Consider the following 24,695-nt stretch of genomic DNA (forward strand, 5'->3'; position numbering starts at 1 on the left):
GTAATTTTTTTGTATTTCGAGATCAGAAACAGAAAACAGGCCATTAGAATCATCATGGCGCCGCTCAGCGGTTGCTTAGGAAAACTGAATAAAACTACAATTTTATTGTAGTAAACTCCACACACATAGTTCATTCCAATAAAGGATTGTTTAGTGTAAAACATGCTGAAGATTAGCGGATAGGTAGTCAATTCATTAAGCGACAAGCCGTTTCCTCACAAAAGCGGGTTATTCAGCACACTGAAGCATTTCCTTCATAGACACCCAGAAAATAAATAATATCGGTCTCTTGGCTCCTCTCCAGTGAATGTCTATGGGACCACTGCGATGCTAAATGTAGGTTAGCTTTGTAGAAGGGCTCTGCGGGAAGTCCCACTTCTGCCCAGAAGGACACACCTACCAACTGAAGTTATTATAAAGCAGTGTAGAGCATTTTTACATAAGCCTTAAACTTCTTCTTTGGGTCCGTCTTCTGATTTTTAAAACTTATTCTTCCGAAAATGTAAGTCAGGCACTCGTTTGTTTTGCTAAACTATATTTATATAGTCATAACTTCATGTATTAATTATATGCACTTTTGGACAGCTTAATTTCTTTGTCATGGAAGGTGCCGTGGTCTTAGTGACCAAATCATAGTCCGTTTAACGAGCATATAATCGTGATCGTCATAATATCAGATAAATAAAAAAAACAAAAAAACAATAGTGCGACTTGATCACACGATGATACTATTATATCGTTGTACTAACGCTTCATTCGTCATGCGATATTTTCGTTTTTATCACCTTTGAAATACATCTTAATTTTAATGCAATTATTTTATTTCCGTATTAATATACCATCTCGAACGGACCCGCACCTTAAACTGACGTCACAGAATGCGGACGGTCTGATCGATTTTAACTTGATGACAAATCGTGCAGTAGCTTTAGACGGTGCATTTGGTGATTTTGTGTTTGCGATAAACCCCCCTTTTATGAAAGATTTATAGTAAAGTTTTAAAGAGCGCACGACTTGGCACCATCTGTTACCTGGAATCATTCATTTGCACTTCACCTACTTTTATTTTGGCTGACCTACTAATGGCCAGGCTTTACTGAGTACTGTGTAATGTTACAGTGGGATATGTAGAGATTGTAAATAATGTGAAACATGCATTGTGTGTGTGTGTGTGTGTGTGCGCGCGTGCAGATTTCACTATACAGTATTTGTGAGTGCCAAAGTTTTTTTAAATTCTCACTAAAAACCCACTACTAAGGGCATTTTAGGTGGTCCTCACTATTAAAAAAAAAGGTTCATAAATCAGCCAAATCATGTTTAGCATTAAATCTATTGATGTGCACATGTTTCTGTGAGGGTTAGGTTTAGGGTTGGGGTGAGGGTTAGTGAACAGAAAATATCATTAGTCTGCTATGAAATCAATGGAAGTCTATGAGATGTCCTCACTTATATAGTGAAACAAACCTGTGTGTGTGAAGAGTTTTGATTGACATGGATCTTTCCTGTTTTAAATTCCAAATACTCATTTAGACATGATAAAATCAAGGATTTATCTTCTAATTTGATCCACAATCTGATAAAACATATGAAATGTGCATGTCGCCTAGGTCCTAGTTATGTCCTAGCCCTATGTCATCATACATTTGCTTTAAGAGATAATGTTAACAAGCTGAGGTGTGCATGCTCATAAAACCTAACCATGCTGACTTTTGTCCTCCTAGACCTCCCTTAAAAGCTACTTTTATATTGTTGTCCATTCATTCATTAATATAAACTGATATAGGAAGCTAAAGCATTAAATAATATTCTGGGTTCAATACAATTGAAGCTTTTATGGTATAATGTTGATTACCAAAAAAACAAAAAAACATTATTTTTCCTTGTCCTTCCTTTTCTTAAAAAAAAAAAAAAAGAAGCAAACATCTGGGTTACCGTGATGCAATTACAATGTAAGTGAATGGGACCAATCCGTAAACGTTTCAATAGGCTCTGTTTCAAAAGTATAGACCCAGGACACAAACAATATGCATGTTAACATGATTTTAGTGTGATAAAATTGCTTACTAGTCTTTTCTGTGTGAAGTTATAGCTTTGCTGCCATGATGACCTTATGCCATAAACCCTAAAACCACAGTTAAAACAACAATTTAAACAACTTAATAGCTCAAATAATACACAGAAGAATGTATGTAAGTGCTTTAATAAAATTATAAGCTTCACATTTCTGCCTTTTAAACCCTCCAAAATGTGTCCCCATTCACTTCCATTTTAAGTGCCACACCGTAACCTCAATTTTTGCTTTTTTTTTTTTTTTAAAGAAAAGGAGGTACGAGTCAATTTTTTTTTATATAGTAATCAACATTATGCCACACATGCTTGAAACCTGGAATATTCCTTTAAAATGTATAACATCACAGAATAAATGGAAGCTGTCATAAACATTATCCCACAGGTATATCACTATATTTTTGCGTTTGATTCCCCCATAGCATTAGGAATCAAAGCTGATTATCTTGGCAACCAACATGTTTGATAGTGTATCTAGAGTATGTGTGAGTAAGCAAGGGTGTTCATGTAAAGACGATCCTAGAACATGCTTTATTATGCAACGTGTTTGATTTGAACTGTTTTTAGTGTGCTAGTTGCAAGTTAGTTGCTCTAACCTTTGCTTGATCACTAACTTGTACATATTTCCAAATTCAAGTATGTTAAGGAACCCCACAGGAAGGAATATGAATGCTGATGAACTGATCGGTGCATCAATAATTAGGATCCCACCCCACCACTACATCCATGTCTTGGATCAGAACACCAACATCGCACGGGTGGAGATCGGCCCCCTAACATACATACGCCAGGACAATGAGAGGTAACTTGGAAACTCTTGTTTTTTTAGTTTGCTATTTAATTAACACATCTTGATTCTTGTCTTGCGATTAGGAACTAACAAAGATCAGACTTTCATGTGTGACCATAGAAGTGTCTGTTGAGGGTGGGGTTGGGGATTGGCAGGGGTGGTAGTGGGTTTTAAATGTTAATACTGTGTATATATGTTTTGCTTTTCTTTGTTTGATGTGTGAATCAATAATTTATTTTTTAATCACAACAATGATCAAACTTGATTTTGTCAGCTCAAAGAATGTGTACTGATATTATGTGATTGTTAAATATGCTTATATCTCTTAATTGTTCACCCCTCTTTTTCTCTACCAGGGTTCTCTTTGCCCCAGTGCGCATGATCATGGTGCCACCCCAGCAGTACTGTGTTGTGCTCAACCCTGTTTCTCGTGACGATGAAGGCCGGGTTCAGTTTGATGCATCTGGTCAAGCCAAGCTACGACATGCTGACCTTGAGATCCGTCTGACTCAGGATCCGTTCCCTCTCTACCCTGGAGAAGAGATTCAAAAAGTATGTAGTATGTTGAAAGTAAAACAATTTAAGTTAAAAGTAAGTTCCTCATGCTGCCTTTTTAAAGGGATAGTTCACCCAAAAATTCTCTCATAATTTACTCACCCTCATGGCATCCCAGATGTGTATGACTTTCTTTCTTCTGCACAACACAAACGAAGATTTGTAGAAGAATATTTCAGCTCTGTAGGTCCTCACAATGCAAGTGAATGGTGGCCAAATATTTGAAGCTCCAATGTCCACATAAATGGAGCATAAAAGTAATCCATATTGGTTTAATCCATATTTTCAGAAGTGATATGATAGGTGTGGTAGAGAAACGGATCAATATTTAAGTAATTTTTTATCATAAATGATCCTCCCTGCCCAGTAGGGGCCGATATGCATGAAGAATGTGAATCACCAAAAACAGGAGAAAGTTAAAGTGAAGGAAAAAGGTCTTAAATATTGATCTGTTTCTCACCCACACCTTTCATATCGCTTCTGAAGATATAGATTTAACAACCAGAGTCATCTAGAGTACTTTTATGTTGCCCTTATGTGGATTTTGGAGCTTAAAAATGTTGGCACCCATTTACTTGCATTGTACGGACCCACAGAGCTGAAATATTCTTTTAAGAATCACAACTTGAGTTCAGCACATGAGAGAAAGTGAGTTTTGTGTGAACTAACACTTTGTGAAATATGTTTCTTTTCAATTTGTGGCTAAAGGTCTCTGACTTGTGGGGAGTGTCAACACATTGTGGTTTCTTTAAGACATCTCACAGCCTTTTGATTTTTTTCCCATCAGCTCACATAGCACTTACATAATGTTAAGCACAATTTTGCAGTGGTTGCACTTTCAATAATATTCATTATAAATATTAGAGATGGGTCACAATGGTCAGTCGACAACTTTATCTAGATTTTTTTTCATTCTTGTTTTTTTAGTTTGGGCCAAGAAACATGTCTTTGTCTGTTCCGCCGCATCTCATGTTGTTTTATGAGTGTGCCGCCACTTTATGAAGATGTAAATGTATAAATTGTTGTAACTTTAAAAAAAAAATGCATTTCAAGATCCCTGCATTTTGTTTAAATCCATCTAGCCGTTTTTTATATAAAAACGTGTCCCATCGGGGTCTGGGGAAACCATTCTAGTTGTACTTGGCTTGTTTAAGACTGATTTGTCGACTAGTCATTCAGGCAACCTGCTGACTAACCAATTTTGGAAATATGTAGGTTTGCACATCCTAATAATGATTATCAACTTCTATGTTCTTATTACACATTAAGTCTCTCTCTCTTTCTCTCACAGGACGTGACTCCGCTGCAGATTGTGTACCCCGATACAGCCCTACGTCTGCAGGCCCTGCTGGACTTTGAAATGGAAGCAGGAGAAAAGAGAGTTGCAGGAGACGAGTGGCTCTTTGAGGGTCCAGGTACCACTCCAAAACAACCACAATCCATTTCCCCTGCTTAAAGCAAATGGCAGTATAAAATTATGATAACTATGAAAGGGAAATACAAAATTTCCTATGGGCAAACTGTAAAGAGAAGAATGATCTTTGTTGTTTTTTCAGTTTCACACATAGGATGTGTGAAAGCCAAACAAATAATAAAAAGAGAAGTTGCCCCTTCACATGTTTTGCATAGTATTATTGCTATGAACTTGTTAACCAGTTATGAAAGGGGAAGTTGTTATTAGGCATAGTTCTTGGTTATTATGACATAACTAAATTATGCAAAAGGCATACTTATGGGTTACATATTCAAATTAAGATGGGAAAAATGTAGATAACAGAGACTGTTCATCTAAAAGCATAATGCATTGCATCCAGCATACTGGATCATCTGTATGTTCATTATAACATGCCATCTTATGTTAAAACACGTGTTAGACCTCTAACCTGGTGAGCTTCATATGTCTGGCAGGAACGTACATTCCCAGGAAGGAGGTGGCAGTGCTTGAAATTATAATTGCCACGGTGATCAGAGAGAATCAGGCCATTCGCCTCAGAGCTCGTAAAGAGGGTCTGGACCGAAGTGGCGTCCGCAGAGTTACTGGTGCGATAGATACAGACTCACATCTACTCATGCACATACACATTAGCAACACACACACTTACACACTGACTTACACGCAAACTTCTATATCTGTTATTGACACACAAATGTGAATAGTTGGTGCACACTCTGAAACACATGGCAGAAAATTGTGTGTATGTGTGCCTATCAGGTGAGGAGTGGCAGGTGAGTAAGGTGGGAGCTTACCTGCCTGGAGCTCATGAAGAGGTCGTGGACATTGTCAATGCTTTCATCCTCACAGACAAGGTACCCTCCCTCCCTCAATCTTCCTGCCTGTCCCTTTCTCTCTCTGTATCCTGCTCCATTTTCTCTTTAGCTCCCAGCCATATTTCCTGTACCAGATAATCTCAATTTGTTATTCCCTAAAGGGATAGCTCACCCTAAAATGAAAATTCTTCTGCTAGTTTTTCATGTTCCACGAAAGAAAGAAAACAAGTAATACCGGTTTGGAATAACAAGAGGGTAATGATGATGTGCTTACATTTTTTTGGTGAACAATCCCTTTAAGTGGACAAGCAACAAGGGATCGGTGGTTAAGTGGTTCAGTGGAAAGGTTAATATGTTAATTATGGGTGCAAGTTCTTGATGAATGGCATCATAGCTTAAGGGAACACTTTGAATGCAAGCTTAATCATGAAAGTCTTTTTGTGATTTCTTAGAAAGCCTTGCACGTGCGAGCTATTCGGCCATTCCGTGACGCCGGGGGCCAGGACCGCCACACTGGGGAAGAGTGGCTGGTGACCGTGGCAGACAGAGAAGCCCATATACCCTCTGTTTCAGAGGAGGTTGTCGGGGTGGTCGATGTGACGACTCTAAACAGCAGGCAGTACTGTGTGATTCTGGACCCTGTTGGGGCTGATGGAAAACCTCAGCTTGGACAGAAAAGAGTGGTGAAGGTGAATGAATGAATCCTTTTCTGACTTAAAATACTGGACAGTTGTAATCCATAATTTTGAGCATGAGGGTGCTGAAACCCCTTTTTTAGGCTGAATGCTACTAAAATAGATGCAGATTAACCTCCAATTTTCATTAAAACATTATTCTGTTTAGCAAATTTAGATTAATAGTTGGCCTCTTGTGTACAGTATGCTGTGTAGTAAAATACAGTGAGCACGTGTTTCATGTCAAAGCTGATACTGTTAGGTGTATTTTAGCATATACTGTATGGAATGCTGTTTTATTAAATAATCAGCATCCAGGACGGAAACTATTTCTTTTATAATTCTTCCCGAAACAACTGTATTTTTAGAGCACCTTGTACATACGTTTAGTTTCCTAACTAAAGACCCAATGCAATTTATGCATTTTTCTGAAGTAAAAAATTTACACTTAAAATTTTAATTTTGAAATTCAAATTGGACCTGCGTTGTCCATGGCAAACTCTTTACCCTAACGATTTCTCTCTCTCCTCCTCTTACAGGGCGAGCGTTCGTTTTTCCTCAGGCCTGGTGAACATTTGGAGAAAGGCATTCAGGATGTGTACGTGCTGTCTGAAGAGGAGGGGCTTGTGTTACGTGCCGTGGAGGCCTTCGTTGACACTGAGGGGGTACCTGACATGCATTATATATTTCTTCATCATTTAATTACATAAATTAAGTAATAATTAAATAGTAAATTAACCGAATGAGCAGGTGTACGGTTGTGGCATATGCAGGTTCATTGTGCTGCGCATTATGCTCTTCTCATCCATTAGGAACGAGAAGAGAGCTCCGATTCATACAAATAGTATGCAAACAAAATGCAAAGTGTGGAGGAGAGAAAGAAAGAGGTTGAGAATGACAAAAGGTTGAGTGCAGACAAATTATTTTTTAGGGTAAAGTGGAAGGGTGGAGACTAATTCAATGAACAGATTATGAAACAAAAGAAGACAAATAGAGAGTGGGTGGACTGTATTTACCTGGGTGTACACAGAGATGACCTGTTCTGCAGGATGCTGGCTTTGGCTGTTTGTACCCGTGGCTTATTATGACCCATCCCCAGAAACAAGCACTACAGAAATGTTTGCATTTATCTTTTAGATCACCCACTCATCCTTACTGTTTTGGGCTTGTATTTAGGTGCTTTTAAAGCAGTTGGACAGTTATTTGACACTTTAACTTTTGGATTAAATTAATCATGGCTGATTGTAAATAGTGAATTTCTACAATGGAATCTTTAACTAAAAAACTGAGTTTGAATGATGCTGCATCCACACCACTAGGTGTGTCTGGATGTCAAAGATGACACTAGCACCTTTAATCATTCACATCGACTTTTCACTCAATTTGCTATGTTAATAATATAATTTGTAATGTACAATATGAAAATGAAAATAAATAATTTGAAGAAAAAAAAAAGAATTGAAAAATGCAAAATAGAAGCATTTTCACATGTGATTTCAGACATTTGTACCCCACTGAATATAATGCGTGTAAACAGCAAGCTGAATGTGCAGGGAATATAGTCTTGCACAATTTAAATGAGTCTGTCTGAAGGTTTCATCTCTCCCTTCATTGACTCATTGCCTTATTCCCATTCCTGTTAAAAATACTTTATTTCCCATCCCCATTATTTTATATTTTCTTTTAATAAATATGATTTTAATACTTTGCATACCATTGGTTTTGTCTTGCATTGAACCTTGCCTTACACCCACACACACAGTCTCAAAGTATGCCTTGTGTGCTGCATGTCTGTCCCACCCTACACTAATGTTTGCCATTGTTACTCCTCCCTGCTTCTTCATTCTTTCTCCACACCACTTCAGCAAGAAGAGGAAGATGAGGAAGAAGAAAGCCGCACCAAAAAGCGAGGGATCCAGCGTCGTCCTGGTGATCGCTGGATGCTGCGTGGGCCGATCGAATACGTGCCACCTGTCACTGTGGATGTGTTGCTTAGACAACAGGCTATCCCGCTGGATGAGAATGAAGGAATTTACGTCCGTGACATCAAAACTGGAAAGGCAAGATCTTCAAGATTGCTCAAGCAAATTCATTCTTTACATTTATAAAGATTTTCTGGATTTAAATTGAGTTTTTAAACCTTCTCAATAATAGTTATATGGGGATATTGTTTTATGTAGACTATGGAGTTCAGTTTCAGTTGATTCTTATATTTCTGTTTAGTACATTCAACAAAGGTATATAACCCAGCAAGCGGAGTCAAAAATAACCCAGCATGTATTCTGTCCTATAGGTTATTTGGGACTGGGTTCCCAAATAACCCTGCAATGGTCATTTTTAATCCAGCATTTTTAGTGTATGCAACTGATTTTCTTACCTAATAATTTAGCATATGGAATATTGCCCCTTAATAGAAAAGCTCATTTCTGCACATGGAATATTTGGCCATTTTGAGATTATCGGATAATGCTAATGCCAACTTTCCCTGTTAAAAGTAGTGGTAGTTTACCTTGTGTCCATTCTAACAGCCTTGTCAATGTTTTTTAGTAAATTTAGTTAAAATATAAATTGCGTAAAAAAACAAAACAATGCCATTAAATTCTTCAATTCTGACTTTGTTCATGTGTGATTCTCAGGTGCGTGCTGTGATTGGCCAGACCTACATGCTAACGCAGGATGAGGAGTTGTGGGAAAAGGAGCTTCCAAAAAATGTGGAGTCTCTTCTAAGTCAAGCCCGTGACCCACTGGCTGACCGCTCCGAGCGATCAATGAGCTTTGGGCAAGCTGAGAGAGATAAAACCAGAGTGGTGTCCTTTCGTGTCCCACACAATGCTACCGTGCAGGTGTACGACTACAGAGAGAAAAAGGCCAGGTAATGCTAGATGCTTGCTTGGGTTACCGTTATATATAAAGTTAAGAAACATCTTAATCAATGGTACTAAAAGACCAATTGAAATGGCTTTATCAGTCTTCTTTCCTATGTTGATACATTACCTATTCAGGGTTGCCAACTCTCACGCATCTGGCGTGACACTCATGCATTCAGCCTCACCGTGAGATTGAGGCTGAATGCGTGAGTGTCACGCCAGATGCGAGAGTTGGCAACCCTGCCTATTGTATCAGGAAGGGACATATTGAAGGGCTTTTTTTTTTATTTCAAAAGCAATAGCCTATAGTTTGATTTGTAATCTAATTAATTACGTGATACGCTGATTAGTTAATAAAATTATTTGCATATATATTTGCTGAAAAATGCTCAAATACTTTCAATATATAATTATTTCTATTTAAATAATTCTAAATATAATATATATATATTATGAATATAATAACTCAGACAATTAAAATGAATTACATTATTGTGGCAGATGAGTAAGGCATTGATAAGACAATACAAAAGTGGCTTTAGAAGGAAATATATTGTTTATTTCCATATTATTGAACACAAGCCTATCATTGGCCCACAGTCCACAGCAATCTATTTTGCAATTGACTTCATCAATCTGTCTGAGATAGACTTAGTATGAGATCTTTTTTTTATTTAAAATATGCACATTTCAGACAGACGCTTTTAGAGCGCTTTGGTTGCGTCAACACAGCGTTTTTAGGTCGGTATGCCAAGTTAAACATAGTTCCCTTCATTCTGAATTGCGCTGTGTTTGAATGCAAGAACATGCTCTCATCTTGTGCAATTGCTAGTGTCCAGCATTCCTGAGTGTGGTTTTGTTGTCTGTACAGCTGTGCATTGCCTGTCCACCTTATTTTCCAAGGTGGAATAAGCAAGTGGATGCATTTCCGGCAAGTGTGGCAGAGTTCGGATGTCATTGTCCGCAATGTAAATAACTAGAAGGATATAAAGTCCAGAAGTTAGTGGTGTGGGTTTATATCACACAACCACAGGATGTACAGCAAAATAATACCCTAAGTTTATATATATATTTTTTTTACATCAGCATTTATACTTAAAGAGTAAGTAGATCATTCACTTGTTGCTGTGTGCTGTATTGAAGAGACAATATTAAAATCTGCTTCTTACTTTACCAAGAGCATGTCAATGCAGTATTTTCATGTAAAACTCCATTCACATTAATCTGCTAAACCTCAGATGATGCCTTTATTATTTCCAAAGTGAAAATTAATTAGCCATGCTGATCTGTGTGTCTGATTACTATACACTGCTAAGAAAGAGAGAGTGCTTTCTGACAAGAACAGAGAGAAAAATGTGTTTATTTTTTATTTTTATTTTAAATTTTGTCTGCCAATTTGGAATTCCCAATGTGCTTTTAAGTCCTCATGGTCGCGTAGTGATTCAACTCAATCTGGGTGGTGGAGGACGAATCCCAGTTGCCTTCGCGTCTGAGGCCGTCAACCCGTGAATCTTATCATGTGGCTTGCCACGGAGATACGTGTGGAGTCTTCATGCCATCCACCTCGGCATCCACGCTCAACTCATCACACGCCCCACCAAGAACGAACCACATTATAGTGACCACAAGGAGGTTACCCCATGTGACTCTAACCTACCTAGCAACCGGGCCAATTTGGTTGCTTAGGAGACATAGCTGGAGTCACTCAGCACACCCTGGAATTCGAACTAGTGAACTCCAGGGGTGGTAGCCCAGAAGTTATTTAAATTACAAACAATGCTAAAAGATTTGGAAATGGAACATAAAAGTACACAAGCTCAAAGACCAGGCTTAATGCAAGAAATTGAAAAAGTAAGAGAAGAAATCACAGAGATACATAATGTAATAATTCCTATTTCTTGGAATGAGGAGATTTTCTCCCCTATTCCAAAGAAAGGAAAATACAAGCTAGAATGTGGTTCTTATAGGCCTATTTTGGTCCTGAATGTTGATTTTACAAGTTATATACAGTAATACTTACTAGGAGAATAGAAAAAATACTTCCTGAATTAGTTTATAATGATCAGACCGTGTTAATTTGGCAAAGACAAATGCAGGACAATGTCAGATGCACATTACATATAATGAAACACGTTAAAGCAATGATTGTGAGTCTGGACGCTGAAAAAGCCTTCGATCCCATCAGGTGGTCATACATATATAGAGTCTTAGAACAATTTGGTTTCCATAAAAACACTCTTAAAGCCATACAGTTATTATATTTGCATCCACAATCAAGAATTAAAGTGAATGGTGGTCTATATAATTTTTTTTAACTTGGAAAGAGGCACAAGACAGGGGTGCCCTCTTTCTCTCCTTCTTTTTGCACTTTATATTGAACCCCTGAGTCAATGGATACGCCAAAGTCACGATATTAGGGGGTAGAGATGGGTGAGGAAGTACAAAGTAGCATTATTCGCAGATAATGTTTTGATATATCTTAGAGACCCTACAATATCATTTTATAAACCTGATGTCAACACTAGATACATTTGGTACTTTATCAGGATACAAACTAAATGTGCAATGCACCTGCCAAAAGATACTAGTATGTTGTTGGATGTAAATTATAGACCCCTAAATAGCAAACTACGAGGAGTTATTCGGAGGTGGATTGTTATCCATTTTTTAAATTTAGGGGGGAGAGTAGACATTATTAAAATAAAAATGCTCCCTAGGCTCTTCTACTTATTCCAGTCACTCCCAGTAAAGTTCTCATAAAAACAATGTAGAGACTGGGACAAATTGATTATAAAATTATCTGGCAAGGCAAAAAAAACACAGAGTTCGCTATAGATGCTTCAGATACCTAAAGAAAAGGGGCATCTGGGCCCTCCTATCTCTTAAAGATTTTTGTATAGCTGCCCAATTAAGACCCATAGTTTACTGGTATAATCCAGGGTATAAAGCTAGATTGAATGTTCACTTTTTTCTGAAGTACCGACTCAAGAAGTAATTGCAGATTAAAATGTATTAAGAATTTATATAAGTACAGGATATCCATGGATTACTACTACTTTAGAAATGTGGGCAACAGTAATTAAAATGTGCAAATTAAAAGACGTTCTAAAAATATTGAGGCAATTTTCATTTTATTTTATATGTTTATTTAACAGGGACAATACACTATGCATTGTTACACACAGACAACCCATGCCGTGTACATAGGGCATATAGCATAAATGTCATTTGCATCCCTCGTCCCTGGTTAGGCTTTTACATAAAATCAAAACAAAAACACAAAGATCACAAGAAACAAAACATATACAAATACACATATGTGTATAACTATGATAACTATGTGTGTGTATATGTTGTACCTAAACAATCAAACAATGGCATATTGACATACCTAAGTACATAAGTAACTTTATACAAAGTCAGAACATTTTAAATGGAAATTATCCCACATGCAGAAAGAAAATGTCAACTTAACCAACCTGAATAAACCTAAGATGTTCACATCGCTGAAAATATTTCAGCCATCTTTTTAGTATTGTAGAGAAAACTGTGAGTTCTGATTGCAGCTTTAAATCTACAGGCATAGTGTTCCATAGATGTGAACCTTTCACTGAAAAGGGTGATTGACCCACAGCAGTTCTGCATCTCCAAACTCTACAATTCCCACTTACTGCCCCTCTGGTCTTTGCCCCATCACTCCTGTATTTTTGTATCAACTGACAGATTACATCAGGGGCATGGCCATATATACACTTAAATACTGTTTTTATAAATGAGAAGACTATCAAAACTTATTAAATCATAATTTTGAACAATTTGTCAATGATGCCATTTCATTGGCTTCTGATCCATTACTTTTAAAGTATGTTTGTATAATGACATTACAGGTTTAACAACTGATTGAGAAGCCCAACCACAAATTATTGCACAATAGGTCATATGTGATAATATCATAGTATGCATAAACATTTGAGCTGCTTTAAGAGATATACATGGTCTTATCATATGAAAACAGTTCAAATTTGTCTTAGACATTTTTTTAATAGGAGCATCAAACTTAATGATACATATGATATGGATTTTACTCTAACTATGTTGGACGAAGCCTTTAAGAATTGGATTAAGAAAGGAGTTACATCACATTATTCTATCACATTATATATATATATTAAGTTGGGTTCAATAGGTATTACTCTTATAGGATATAAATTAAATTTATAGGAAGTCATCTTTACTTGAATGTATCCACATTTTTTACTGCATTTTTGATATATATATATATATATATATATAAAAATGTCAGCCCTAGTTTTTTCACTTTGTGTTTTTTCACCTAGTTTTTTTTATTACTCTGCTTATGTAAAGTAGGCAATGATTACAGTTATGAGTTTAAAAACTTTATATAAAATTATATTTCTATAAAATTTAAGTTATTGATCAAATGGAATTTCCTGATTTGCACATTGTAAGTCACACTTTACTTACATTTCTTTGCTATTTTCTCTCTCTCTCCCTGCTTCTCTCACAGGGTGGTGTTTGGACCTGAAATGGTGATGCTGGGTCCTGATGAGCAGTTTACAGTTCTGTCTCTTTCTGGAGACAAACCCAAACGTCCTAATGTCATCAAAACCATTTGTCTCCTGCTTGGCCCTGATTTTTGCACTGACATCATCACCATAGAGACAGCCGATCATGCCCGCTTGCAGCTTCAGCTCTCTTACAACTGGTATGATGTGTGTGTGTATATACGCCCTATTTAGGAGTGTCTATTGTGTAAAAATAAAGTGGAACAGTATCAGCAAGTTCCACTAATAATACATGAGATTTAACATAAATTTATAAAAACGCTTGCATTAATTCTTCTAAGTTTCACATTTCTGTTCAAACCCTCAAAACATTGTAAGTGTCACACTGTAAATGTAGTATTGTCCCAAATTGAACACTTTAAGTTTTTTTACTATACGGAAGCATTTGCCGTTTAACAGCTGATGGAAGTGACGTTTCAAACCCAAGCTTTGTGTTGCCGCTAGCTTTAGCGCTATCCAACCTCGGTTCAACACTTGTATATCAATAATATACATATTCACACAGCATGGTATGATGGTGAAGCATTTAACTCACTTTTGTAAGTTGCTGTCTTCACAGAAGTTTCACTAGTTGTCATATTCTCCATTATTTACAATTGTTTTGCCAAATCACCAATCGCTGTCTGTAACTCCACCTCTTCCGCTATGTACGGCAAGCTGCGTGTGCTGAGTGCACAAAGTGTCCAACATTCCACACTCAGTTTTGTTGGTTGAAAGAGTGCATCATTCGGGTACTCTTCTTTTTGTTGCATTTTCACTGTAAACATTAGCACAACAGCACTACTTACACTTCAAAATGACATAAAATAATGCAAAAGTGTGCGGTTTTGAATGCACCTTAGAATACAAAATATTCTTAAAGGAATGTTCCGGGTTCAATACAAGTTATGGTCACTCGACAGCATTTGTGGCATGTTGTTGATTACCACTAAAATTAATTTCGACTGGTCCCTCCTTTTCTTTAAAAAAAATAAATAATTGAGGTTCCAGTGAGAAACTTACAATAGAGTGAATGTGGAAAATTTTTGAAAGTGGAAGTGCTCATTGTTTCAAAATTATAGCTACAAGTCATAAAGGATCACCGGCACTGATCAGCCACAACATTAAAACCACCTGCTGGCACCAACAATCATGCCACAGTCAAAATCACTGAGATAATTTTTTTCCCCATTCTGATGGTTTATGTGAAAATTAACTGAGGCTCCTGACCCATATCTGCACTGCACTGCTGCCATACAATTGGCGATTGGATGATTTTTGTTGCCAGATGGGCTGGTTTGAGTATTTCTGTAACTGCTGATCTCCTGGGATTGTTCACACAACAGTCTCTAGAATTTACTCAGAATGGTGCCAAAAACTAAAAACATCCAGTGAGCGGCAATTCTGAAGATTTAAATGCATTGTTGATGAGAGAAATCAACAGAAAATGGCCAAACTGGTTCAAACGGAGTCTACGGTAACTCGGATAACTGCTCTGTACAATTGTGGTAAGAAGAATATCATATCAGAATGCAATTCTGAGATGCAGGTTGCCGATGTTTTGGGGGCATATGGGGACCTACACAATACTAGGTGGTTTTAATGTTGTGGGTGATCAGTGTACATGTAAACATGATTTTATTGTAATAAAATCGCATACTAAACTTTTTTTGTGTAAAATTATAGCCAGTTTTACAACTTGGTTACCATGTTGGGTAATGTCAACAAACCCTAAAATGACATGTAAAAATTATGATTTAAACAACTTTACAGCTCAAATAATACACAAGTTATAACAGAAGAATTAATGTAAGAGCTTTTATAAAATTGTAAGCGTCACATTTCTGCATTTAAACCCTCCAAAAATTACCCCCATTCACTTCCATTGTAAGTGCCTCACTGTAACCTCGATTTTTGATTTTTTTTTTTTTAAAGAAAAGGAGGGATAAGTCGAAATTAATTGTGGTAATCAACATTATGCCACAACTGCTGTCAATTGAGCTTAACTTGTATTGAGCCCGGAACATTCCTTTAACTTATTTCTTAAGTTAGAAAATAAGAAGAAAATGGTATTTATGAAGAATTAACTTTTTAAGAATGTTCCTTGAATCTGGCCCCTGGACTAGACTTCACTCTCTCTCCGTTTCAGGCACTTTGACATCAAACGACCTGCTGAAGAGGCCAAAGCTGCTGCTCTGTTCTCAGTGCCAGACTTTGTGGGTGATGCATGCAAGGCCATCGCTTCCAAAATCAGAGGAGCTGTTGCCTCAGTCCAGTTTGATGACTTCCACAAGGTACATGACACAACTTTTTGTTTTACTTTTACTTAAGTGTTCTGATACTTGTTTCTTACAGGTTTATTGATGAACTTTGACCATGATTACAAGTGTGGGAATGAGTCATTGTGGTTTGTTCAAATGTGATTGGCACAGAAAAAATGCTTTTAAAATTCTGCAAAACAAAACGCATGAAAACGTATTGTATAAAAAAATGAAGGTTGATATTGCAGCAGTCTCACAAAGCTGTAAATTAATGATATCTGACGAAACCGCATATGAACGCAAAGTGTTTCAAACTGTTGCAAATGGTGACTAGATTTTAAGTTATTGTCGCGATTATTTATAATTTTTTGTCGCATTTGTGTCCATTTTAGTCACAGTCTGGAGTAGAGGTTGACCGATAGTGGATTTTGCTGATACCGATAACCAAGATGGTGGAATAGGCCAAAAACCGATTAATTGGCTGATAGTTTTTAAAACTGATTCATAGAATTAGAAAAAACATTTCTAAGTCTTTCCTTACCATGATGGGCTACAAGGCTACAAGACTCCAAAATGATTAAAATCCCAGCAGTTTATTGCGCAACCAAAATCCCAACAATATCCAGAAAAATTAAGATTTTGTGCATAACGCGGGACTTTTAACTATAAACAAGCCTGGAATACACTTACTTGTTTTGAAATGATGGAGACTTGGCTCTGTTACAATCCTCTATATTTAAGTATTCACCAAATTACGTTTTTTATAGCCTAAATTCACTAGATTAAAACTATTGCCAACTATCGGCATGGAGTTTTGCAGATGACTGATAGATTCAAAAAGCAACTTTTGGCACGGATTAATCGGTAAAACCGTTATATCGGTCTACCTCTAATCTGGAGCAATGAGATAATAATTCCTGTACTTTAAAAATGAAATAATTTCCCCATAGATGTTCACTAGAAGAAAACATGACCTACCTGAAAATGCAGGACCGGCAGTACTGTTGCAAAAGACACTGCTGTTTGACTGCTTTGCCATTAATTCTGCTTTATAGTGGTTCCATAAAAAGCATGGAAAGGTTGTAGCCTCTACTTCTGTGTTACGGTGCTGTGACAGTTAGAATGTGAAACCAAAAGTGAAACCATATGGTTTTACATTTGAAAGTAGTGCATATCCTTTCTTAACGACACACATGGCAGAATGTGATGATATAAAAAATGTTTATCTTAGACAACACGAAGCTCTCAAGATTGTTTTAAACACAAGTACACAGTTTCAAGTCTTATCCAAGTATGAAAACATGACTAGAAAAACATGACAAATATGCAATGTAAGTGTGGCCTTTAATATGCCCCTAAACATGTGTGCCTATCTCTCTAAAAGAACTCCAACAGGATCATCTGTTCAGCTGTCTTTGGTTTTGATGAGAAGATGGCGATGGGGTCCAGCATGCGTTTCGCACAGAATGGGTTAATTATCAGCAGCGTGGACATTCAGTCTGTGGAGCCGGTGGACCAGCGGACCCGTGACGCCCTGCAAAAGAGTGTGCAACTAGCCATTGAAATCACTACCAATTCACAGGAGGCTACGGCACGGTAGGAAATAGGGATGCACCGATCGATCAGCCACCCATCGCGATCAGCCGATCTTTGTCTTAAAGGGTCATGAAACACAACATGTTTTTCTAGATGTGAACATATTTGTATGTTGCATATTTTGTAAGACAACGATATTAATAATTAAGTTTAATTTCAAGGGGATAGTGGTTAATTTTGGGATTTTTTTTCTTCCTGGTTTGAAATCACCATTGAGAAAAATGTCACACGGATGTGACGTGCATGTGTTAGATTTACACTAGATGTATGTCATTGGTTTCTCTCAATATTATTCATGAGATGAGTGCTTTCTCAGCCCGTCAGAGGAGTTGATCATGAAAATGACATTGTGTGATCTGTAGCAAAAACATAAACCGCAGAGGGGCTAAGCAAGGTGATAGAGTTTGATGACTTATCAATAAATGGTTCAAAGATACTTGCATTGAGTTTTACTGAAGAAGATTCCAAGAGCAAACATTGATGAATTCCAAGACACGAGAATGTGTTTGTATGATGTAAACAATATCAAATAATAAATGGCATTTAGAACAAACAATACATGCTCCAAACTCACCTCCTCCATCCAGTGTGCACATACCAGCACAGGTGTTTTAATCCCAAATTGTGATTGACACGCATTGCCCCTTCCAGTCACATGATACTTGACATTTAAAGAGACATGAAACAATTAGCCTTAACATGGCTCCTACATGATCCAATATAGGGATGCACACTTCGTGATTGGCCGATCTTCATCTTAAATCCTTGAGCATGCCTAAAATCAGTTAATTGGTTCAGTATCGGCCGATCACATTGTTAAAATTATGGTGAGTTTTCGGTCTCAGATTTCCTGATTTGTGCACCACTAGTATGAAGACAACATTTCATCTAAATTGTTCATCCAAAAATGAAAATTCTGTCATTTACTCACACTCATTTTTTTCCAAACCCATAAAGAGAAATTACACACAAAAGGAGACATTTTGACAAATCTTTATGCTTTTTTACCCATACATCAACAGATCATAGTGACCATGTCTGTCAAGACCAAAAAAACACCATAAAAAGTAGTTCATATGATTCAAGTCTCCTAAAGCCATACTATAAATTTGTATAAGGAACATGCATACATTTTATGATGTTATTCGCTTATAATTTTACCATACACTGAAGCTCTGATATCTCATTAGTGATTGTGTTCAGATGAAACAATTATGGACTGACAAAGCAAAACTCCTTTCATGTTTCACCATGTATTTGTCCCTGGTACCCTTTTAAACTCATACTCTTTCTCTCAGACATGAGGCAGAGCGTCTGGAGCAGGTGGCTCGGGGCCATCTGGAGAGGCAGAAGATCACAGATCAAGCTGAAGCTGAGAAGGCGAGAAAGGAGCTGCTGGAGCTGGAGGCCCAGAGGTGAGTTCACTGCAAAGGCTAATGCCAAAGCACAGTGCAAAGCAAGCATCAAACCTCAACCTCAAGCATCAGTCCCGTTCACACCGCCAGTGACATTGTTGCTTGATAACGCTAGTCCATGGACTGTATGTCCCTAGTAGCCATTCCTTCTACATTTGTTCTAATGCAGGGGTACTCACACTTCTATGGAATGAGATTAACTTTTTAATAATGTTATTATAGTAAGATCTACCTTGCAAAATGTTGATACAAAAATTTCAGTAGTTGGTACCAATACCAGTGAATTTGTATGATTCTTGATACCAATTTCGGTACTACAATAAAAACGAATACTAAGTTCTAGGGCTGTCGATTTAACACTTTAATTTTGTGTGATTTAATAATTTTTAAAAACTTGTTAAAAAAATGTACTCAATTAATCATACCCCCTGATGCGTATGCAAATTCTGTAATAAAAGTATGAATTGTCCTACCATACAAGCAATTCAAGCTTGACACACATCTGTTTTTACGAGCCATGTCAAAAGGTGGCAGCACTCCTTAACAAACTTCACAATCTGTGCAGCAACAGAATGAGAACCGTTTACTTCCTAGAAATGCGGCGTTTATGATGCTGAATAACTGTGAGATGCTCCAAATGCATCTGCCTGAGGCACACACATATATAGAGCGACAAAAAAATAGCCCAGACGAAAAGCAAGAAATCCACTTTAACTTCTCCGTCTTGTCTGCAGTCAATTATAGTATCTCACAGGAGATGGATGACTTGAGCTTCACTGACATCACTCTCATTGGTTGTCGCTCCTGAATATCGCTCATCATTTGCATATTTTTTTTTCTCTCTTCAATTTGGAATTCCCAATGCGCTCTAGGTCCCCGCAGTGGCATAGTGACTCGCCTTATTCCAGGTGGCAGAGGACGAATCTTAGTTGCCTCCGCGTCTGAGACAGTCAATCTGTCATCTTATCATGCGGCTGGTTGAGCGCGTTACCACGGAGACCTAGCACGTGTGGAGGCTTCATGCTATTCTCCACAGCATCCACGCACAACACACCATGCGTGACACTACCCACCCTAGCAACCAGGCCAGTTGGTTGCTTAGGAAGCCTAACTGGAGTCACTCAGCATGCCCTGGATTTGAGCTTGCTACTCCAGGTATGGTAGTCAGCGTCTTTACTTGCTGAGCTACCCAGGCCCACATTTGCATAAATTTAAACTTTATTCAAACTTGTCTTTTCTCTCGCCACATCCACATCTTGTCACCAGACATTTCTGTCGCTTGTTATGCCGGAAGTTGCTTTACTTGCTTAGGAAATAAATAAGATCATGTCTCTTTGTCGCTGGTGGTGTGAACGGGGCTTTATACCTTTGATAAACCCGACAATGAGGGAGTCCAGACTTACCCTGGTTTTGCACTATATTAAACATCTTCTGCACATTTAATATTTTGGGGTCAATAATCTGAAAATCAATAATTGTGTGTTTGAATGTGTTTGTCTATCTCAGTGCTGCAGTGGAGAGCACAGGAGCAGCAAAGGCTGAGGCACTATCCAGAGCTGAAGCAGCTCGTATACAGGGAGAGGCGGCTGTCGATGAGGCCAAACTCAAAGCGGAGGCTCAGAAAATAGAGGCTGTATGTCATCCATTCCAGTTTGATATGCTAGTTGTCATCTTTACCCACTTCTTCCATGTTTTTTAACATTGTGCTTTCTAGCTGTAGTCAGTCCTAAGACCAGTCTTCAGGCCCATTTACACCAAATGCGAAACATAAATGTGAAACAAATCAACAATTGACTCATTATCCTTCCACCTGTTTTGTGTGTCAGGATGCTGAGCTGGCCCGCTTGGCTAAGGCACGTGAGCAGGAGCTGTCCTTTAAGAAGGATATGGACCGATTGGAGGTGGAGAAACAACAGAAGCTGGTAGAGATTGAAAGCTTGCGCTTTAGTAAGCTGGTGGAGAGTCTGGGCACTGAAACCCTGAAGGAAATGGCTCGAGCCGGCCCTGAGCTACAGGTAAATTTGGTCCTCATGTCAGCCTCTGAAAGCTATTTGGATATCACTGGGGATTCAAGCCAGATCCTCTTTAAACCTGGAATTAGCATTAACATTTTTGTTAAATATGTTCATATTTGTCCCTGGCCACCTCCAAATGTAGTTTTGATTATCTCATCACAATGCATCTTGGGTGCATTTACACCTGGCTTTTGATCAAATGCGATTCGATTGTGATGTAATTATAAAAAATTAATGTAATGTAAAGGGGGCCTAAGTTAACTCACAAGAGCATTAGGATAGCAAATGATCATTATTCTTTGGAAATATCAAATCAACAACAGAAGAATTGTTTTACTTCTGATGTGTAAACAGATTCTGCCATTGCTATACACTGATCACAACATTAAAACCACCTGCCTAATATTGTGTAGGTCCCCCTCATGCCACCAAAACAGCGTCAACTCGCATCTCAGAATAGTATTCTGATACGATATTCTTCTTACCACAATTGTTAGCTGAGTTACCATAAACATTGTCAGTTCTTACCAGTCGGGCCATTCTGTTGTATGTGAATATCCCAGGAGCTCAGCAGTTACAGAAATACTCAAACCAGCCCGTCTGGCACCAACAATCATGCCATGGTCCAAATCACTGAGATCACTTTTCCCCATTCTGATGGTTGATGTGAACATTAACTGAAGCTCCTGACCCGTATCTGCTTGATTTATGCAATACACTGCTGCCAAACGATTGGCTGATTAGATAATCGCATGGCTGATTGTTGGTGCCAGATGGGATTTTCACGCACAACAGTCTCTAAAATTTACTCCGAATGGTGGCAAAAACAAAAAACATCCAGTGAGCGGCATTTCTGCAGATGTTGATGAGAGAGGTCAACAGAGAATGGCCAGACTGGTTAGAACTGACAAAGTTGACGGTAACTCAGATAATTCAGATATATGTTTTTGTACCTACCGTACACAATATTAGGCAAGTGGGTTTAATGTTGTGGCTGATCGGTGTAGTTTATCAGTAGGATAAAATAACAAATAACAATTTATCTCACATACTGTATCCCGTTCCTTCATTTAGGTGAAGCTCCTGCAGTCTTTGGGTCTGAAGTCTACTCTAATCACAGATGGATCCTCCCCAATTAATCTCTTTTCTACTGCCAATGGCCTCCTGGGGGCTCTACAGGGCAAAGAAGAACAAAATGAATAAATCAATTTAAAAAAGAGGAGAGCAGTTGAGAGGCCTTATACTACATGATATGCATAAATGAAACTGTTGTTACACTCCACAGAATCACTCCCATTACCTATTACAATAAAGCCATGAAAATGCAGCATAGCAGCACCCTGCTGGCTTGTGTGGGTCATGTCATGTGAGTCAATCCTTGCAACATTTTAATTGGTTACTTTTTTTAGTTACTAACACCTGTGCGTTCTCAAAAAACTTTGTGTTAAAGTGAATGGGTCAAATATATTGAGATTGAAGGGATTGAAGTGCATTTTTTTTTAGAGTGCCTAGATTTTAGTTGAACCCAAAGTGCTTTCCTGAATATGTTTTTCTTTACTATGCCATTTTCAACAACTAAATGCCTTAAGTGTCTAAAAATGCCAGCTCAAATATCAAATAAAACTTTGTTCCCAACTTTAAACTGTTCATCCTTTTGATTTGTGTCTGAGCAGCAGTAGCTAGTGGGTGAAAGGTGGTAATGATTCTAGGGGCCCAAATGTCCAGAGGGGTCCACAACAAATTCAAAAGTGTATTTTTTGAATAGGCAAAGGGCCCAAGTAATATACAATCAGGGGACCCAGAATTCCTTGCTATGGCCCTGAAACGAATAACCATTTTCCTTTAAATATGAACATTCCAAGTTTAATACAAGTAAGCTCAATCAACATTCATTTGTGGCATAATGTTGATTACCAAAAAAATACATTTCAACTCGTCTCTCCTTTAAAAAAAAATCACAGAGCTCTAAAAAAAAAAAAGTAGCCATTTGGATTTAAATAAGTAGATCCTTGAAAGCATATGACTGGATCATTATTGCACTTATTAATATTTTTCAGCTGGCAACAATTATTTTAACCCTAACTGATTCAGTGTGTAGTTTCTCATTTCTCTTTTTATTTCTTTTTTTTCCAACAGTCTGTTTTAATAAAATTATTCAACACTCTGATTCAACAATTAATTTACGTCATCACAAACATGGTCTTTTAAAAAAAATATAGGTGTGTGTATATAGATGTTATATTGATGTATTCGAAAATGGACAAGATTAAATATCATTCTTCTGTTCATTTTGAAATAAAATATACTGTAATATTTGTATTAGATATAATTGTATTATTTTCTGATTAATAGTTTTTATTGATTCATACAATTAACAAAGAAAAGAAAAACATATTCACAGAATCAACATTTAACCCCCAATATTACCCCTCTTAATCCCCAAACCAACCCTGACCCTCAATAAACATCCCCGTGTATATACACATGAGTATACACACACAAATAGAACTCTGAATCTTCAACCAAAATTCCTGGATCTTAACACACCACCAAAACACATGGGTTGTGTCTCCATCTTCTGATATGCATCGCCAGCAGGTGGCCTATACAATCTAGAGGGGCTCCAATAGAATTGCATCTCCATATACAGACTTGAGTATACCAAATTTAAATCTTTCTCCCATAATCCCTTGAGAGAAGTTGAAGCTCCGTCCCCCAGACACTGAATTAGCAGGGAGTAAAACACTGATGCCTCATGACCTTTTCCAAAAGCAGTAATCACCACTTCCAGAGTGCTTTAGAGCAGGTGGCGCAGCTATAAATACCTATAGATTTGAGATCTGGGAATTCCAAAATGTTGAACCAAATTTTCAAAAGATTTCACCCTCCACTCACATACAGGTCACCGAGTGTAATACCCCCCTCACAATCCACTCTGACCAGCAGAAAGGGGAATTATTAATACATTATTTAGGGTTCAGACATAATCTTGAGGCAACATTTAAATAAATGTCAGAATTAAACACTTTGGACACTTTTGTCCATACAGAGTGCAAATGCAAGATAACAGGGTGTAAATTAACTTCTCTGATTAGTTTATAGAAAGGCTTTGCAATGGTTAAATAGAGGCAAGAACTTCCTGTTCAATACAAAATCAGGGAGGGGCTTTTTCAAGTGGAAGCGACCAAAGAGCCAAATGTCTGAGATCAAATGCATAATAATGAAACAAAATCTTGGTTATGCCTAGCCCACCTTTGTCAATCGGCCTATGTAACTTAGAAAAATGCAATATTGGATGCTTGCCATTCCAAATGAAGGACTTCGCTGTGCTATCAAATTGCTTAAAATAAGAGAGGGGACATCTACAGGGAGAGATTGTAGCAGGAACTTTGGAATACAATTCATTTTAATAACATTAACTTTCCCAATCATAGATAAATGTAATGAAGCCCACCTGCCCACATTGCTTGAAAACCTTTTTATTAAAGTGTCAAAATGAACTCTAAATCACACAAATTTGCTGTGAATAAAATACTCAAATATTGAATGCCCTGCTTGGGCAACTGGAAGAGGCCTGGCTGAAAAGCTGTTACTGGGCAATACGCTGTCAGAGCCAAAGCTT

The 24,695-nt window shown here is 37.7% G+C and overlaps 1 protein-coding gene across 1 annotated transcript; it reads left to right on the plus strand.

The window, feature by feature from the left end:
• The first annotated feature begins 385 nt into the window (after window positions 1–385).
• Window positions 386–23,130, plus strand: LOC127647702 (major vault protein-like). Its single transcript, XM_052132124.1, has 17 exons — window positions 386–502; window positions 2,705–2,869; window positions 3,214–3,409; window positions 4,704–4,827; window positions 5,321–5,452; window positions 5,625–5,719; window positions 6,133–6,369; window positions 6,894–7,019; window positions 8,220–8,414; window positions 8,991–9,226; window positions 13,750–13,947; window positions 15,936–16,080; window positions 17,432–17,643; window positions 18,942–19,058; window positions 20,565–20,691; window positions 20,885–21,073; window positions 22,148–23,130. The coding sequence occupies exons 2-17, from the start codon at window positions 2,706–2,708 to the stop codon at window positions 22,274–22,276; spliced, it is 2,622 nt and encodes an 873-aa protein (XP_051988084.1). The 5' UTR covers window positions 386–502; window position 2,705; the 3' UTR covers window positions 22,277–23,130.
• Window positions 23,131–24,695: the final 1,565 nt, after the last annotated feature.

Source organism: Xyrauchen texanus, chromosome 8, assembly GCF_025860055.1.
Source record: "Xyrauchen texanus isolate HMW12.3.18 chromosome 8, RBS_HiC_50CHRs, whole genome shotgun sequence".
In the NCBI taxonomy this organism is placed as follows: Eukaryota; Metazoa; Chordata; class Actinopteri; order Cypriniformes; family Catostomidae; genus Xyrauchen; species Xyrauchen texanus.